The 3,833-nt window shown below is 18.1% G+C and overlaps 1 protein-coding gene across 1 annotated transcript; it reads left to right on the forward strand.

Annotated features, from left to right (window-relative positions):
* Positions 1 to 357: 357 nt before the first annotated feature.
* Positions 358 to 2,663, forward strand: PGSY75_0028100 (putative alpha/beta hydrolase; the record flags this gene model as incomplete). The annotated part of the gene is made up of 2 exons (XM_018783422.1): positions 358 to 423; positions 708 to 2,663. 2 exons carry the CDS (start codon positions 358 to 360, stop codon positions 2,661 to 2,663), a joined length of 2,022 nt encoding a protein of 673 aa, XP_018638756.1.
* Positions 2,664 to 3,833: the final 1,170 nt, after the last annotated feature.

Here is a 3,833-nt window from a genome sequence, read left to right on the forward strand (position 1 = left end):
TATATATATTTATTTATTTATATACATGTAATGATATAACATTATTAATTTATTCTTTATAATTATTTATTTTTTCTTACACATATATATTTATTTTTTTTTCATAAATTTTATAATATATATAAATTTTGATTTAGATAATAATTAAATTTGTATATTAAAAATATAAATATTATATTTTTTCTAAATAAAAAGAAGTTGAAAATTGTTGTAGATTTATATGATTTTTAGAAATATAATATGTACCAATAAATGATTATTAGTTTATTATGATTGAATTATTTTGTTTAACGTATATTGTTCACATAGTGCTTTTCTTCAAGACCATTGATAATAATAAAAAAAGGAAATATAATAATGGCAACGTATTTTTGGATAACATTTCAAATAATTATTTTTGTAGTATTATACAAAACATTAAAGGTAAAATAATTTAGATTTACATAGTATATAAAATACATAGTCAATATATATATATATATATATATATATATACATTTATGTATATATATTATTTTTTAAAACAAATTATATGTATAATTAAAAATATAAATATGATATAGCTTTAGAATATTATTTTACCTATGTATATTATGACATTACCTATATGTATTTATTTGTATATATATATATATATATATATATATATATATATATATATTTGAATACATAATTATTTCTTTGTGAATAATATTTTTTTATTACAGAGCTTGATATATGACAATAAGGAGCATTCAATAAAACGTTATTTAGGTAGTAGGAATACCGAGAAAGATAAATTTGATGATTCAAATGAATATAATTACAATAAGAAAACAGATGTTACACTTTGTGAAAATAACAATGAAAGTAATTTATATGAATTAAATGAATTTATTAAAAATATACAATGTGATAAGGATAAAATTTTAAATGATCAAAATAATAATATACTAGAAAAAGTAATTCGTAAAAAAGAATATCAGATTGTTTATGATGATAATAATCCAGATATAGATTTTTTTACCAACAATAAAAATTTAAAAATAGCTAGATATACATGGAAGGCTAAAACAGAAAAACCCAAAGCATATATTTTTGCATTACATGGCATTAGATCACATTTACGTAATCAATATTTGATTTATTATGGTAGACCTATATGGGTAAATGAAAATGAAGAGATAAACGAAGAATACTGTATAAATGATAATATGGAAATGGACGTTTGTGAATCGAATAATATATTTGAAATAGAAGAAAATAATATTTGTGATAAAAAGGTGGACGATAACTTAATTTCTAGAGATAATTTGTCAAGTGATATAAAGGATAAGAATAATAATAATAATGAAAATGATATTAGAAAACTCCTTGATGACGATAATGTTTTATTACATGATGAAAATGAAAATGATTATGATATTTATAGGAACTTATATTATTGTTCGAAATGTGGTCTTTGTAATTATTGTGATTGTGGTAAAAGAACTTTATCTTATGAAAATAGTTGGGTACAGTCATTGAATGAAAATGGATATACGTTTTGTGGAATTGATATTCAATCACATGGGTTATCAGATGCATCAAGAAATGAACGATGTTTTGTTGAAAAGTTTGATAATTTTGTTACTGATGCTGTTCAGGCATTAGAAATATTTATAAATGAATGGGAAATGAAAAATGAATTAAGGCCCATAATACTGTTAGGTTCATCTATGGGGGGATGTATTACTATAAAAATGTTTGAACATTTATATGAAAAAAATAAGGAATGGAAAAAATATATTAAAGGTTTAGCACTTGTATCACCCATGATTTGTGTTGACAACGAAAAGAAATCATTACGAAATCGAATTATGGTAGGGCTAGGATCTATTCTTAGAAAAATTATACCTCTTTATAAATTAAAATTTTATAATATAAAAAGAAAATATCATTGGATTACATTGGATGATATTATGGATCCTTATTATTATTACGATGATTTAAAAGGTGGTATTGCATTAGAATGTGTATTAGGTGCTGATTCATGTATGACAGATAAGATATTAAATTATATAGATGAAAGCGATATAGATATTATAATATTTCAATCAAAATTTGATCGCATAGTAGACCCAATTGGATCTTTAAAATTTGTGAATAAGATGGTTAATATATATAACAAAAAAGATGAAGAAAAAAATTTAAATATTAATAAAGATAATAATAATAATAAGAAAAAAAAGGTATCATTAAATTGTTTTAATGGTGATAATTATGAGAGTGATGATTGTGATGATAATGATTATAATGATAATTATAATAATACAGAAGAAATAAAAAATAATGAAAAAATATTTAAAAACATATCACACATGGATTTTAAAAATACCACATCTGAAGATTCGTATGATGATATTGATAAATCGTGTAAACATAAAAAGAATTTTGTAGTTTTATCAGGTCAAGAATTAAGAGATGAAGACATTTTATGGAAACCATGTATTCACGGACATTATAAAAATTATAAAATAAGAAAAAATATGGAAACATTTGATTTCAAAAATAAAGATGATGAGGAAAATTATAAGCATTTGTGTGCTCACATTTTAAATTATGGATCACACGCATTATCATCTGAGCCAGATAATAAGGAAACATGTTCTATTTTGACTGATTGGATTAATGATATAGTTTAATAATATGTAGGTGTTTATTCATATATTTATTAAATAAAATATATGTATATATATATATATATATATATATGGCTACTTTATTTTATTTGTATTTTTTTTTTATAATAATTTATTGTATTTCATTTCTTTTATGAATATATTATTTTAAAATGAACTTATAATTCTACATTCTTATTAACAGTTTAAAAACATAAAATAAATAAAATAAATAATATAAATAAACTAAATGGATTTTATTACAAAACTTTTAGTGATTTTTCAAATAGAACCAAATGCTAATTAATATATTTTTATAAAAAGTTATAAAATATTTGATAAATTTACAGTGTCTTAAATATTATATTATATATATATATATATAAATATTTAAAATATTGCATATAAAATAAAATGTTTTTATTTTTTTTTTTTATTTTTTTTTTTTTATTTTTTTTTTTTTTTATCTTGTGTAAAAATATTATTATAAAGAAATATATGATAAAATAAAGGCTAAAATTATAATAAGAAAATAATATACATAAATACATATATATATATATATATATATAATAATAATATTTATTTTTTTTTCTTTACAATTTTCTATTTTTGAGAACGTGTACTTATTTTAATATGAAAATATAAAAAATAACTTTAAATTTATTATTACATATATATAATGTGTATCTTTTTTTTTTTTTTTTTTTTATTATTTTCATATTTTATATAAAATAAAAGATAATAGTATATATCTCGTTGTATATATTTTTAATTAATTGAATAGAAATAAATGTTATTTATTTTTTTTTTAATATGTAGTTCAAAATTATTATTATATAGATTGCATTTTCATATTGTATAAATATTTTTATATTATAGTATATTTTTTTAAAAAAGAAAGAATATAGAAAGAAAAATATTAAATATTTATAAAAATAAATTTTTAATTTTTTTTCACATATATTATATATATTTAAATTGTGTTTTTTTATTTTTTTTATCCTTATATTTTTATATTAAATATAGATAATATAAAATTAATATAAATTATATTATATATTATATATATATTATTTATAAAATGTTGTAATTTTTACTAGATATTTCCTGCACATGTATTATAAGCACGGAAATAATACGGGGATATAAATAATTTTGTAAAAAGTTTGTCATCTTATAAAAAAGGATAAA

Source organism: Plasmodium gaboni, assembly GCF_001602025.1.
Source record: "Plasmodium gaboni strain SY75 chromosome Unknown, whole genome shotgun sequence".
In the NCBI taxonomy this organism is placed as follows: Eukaryota; Apicomplexa; class Aconoidasida; order Haemosporida; family Plasmodiidae; genus Plasmodium; species Plasmodium gaboni.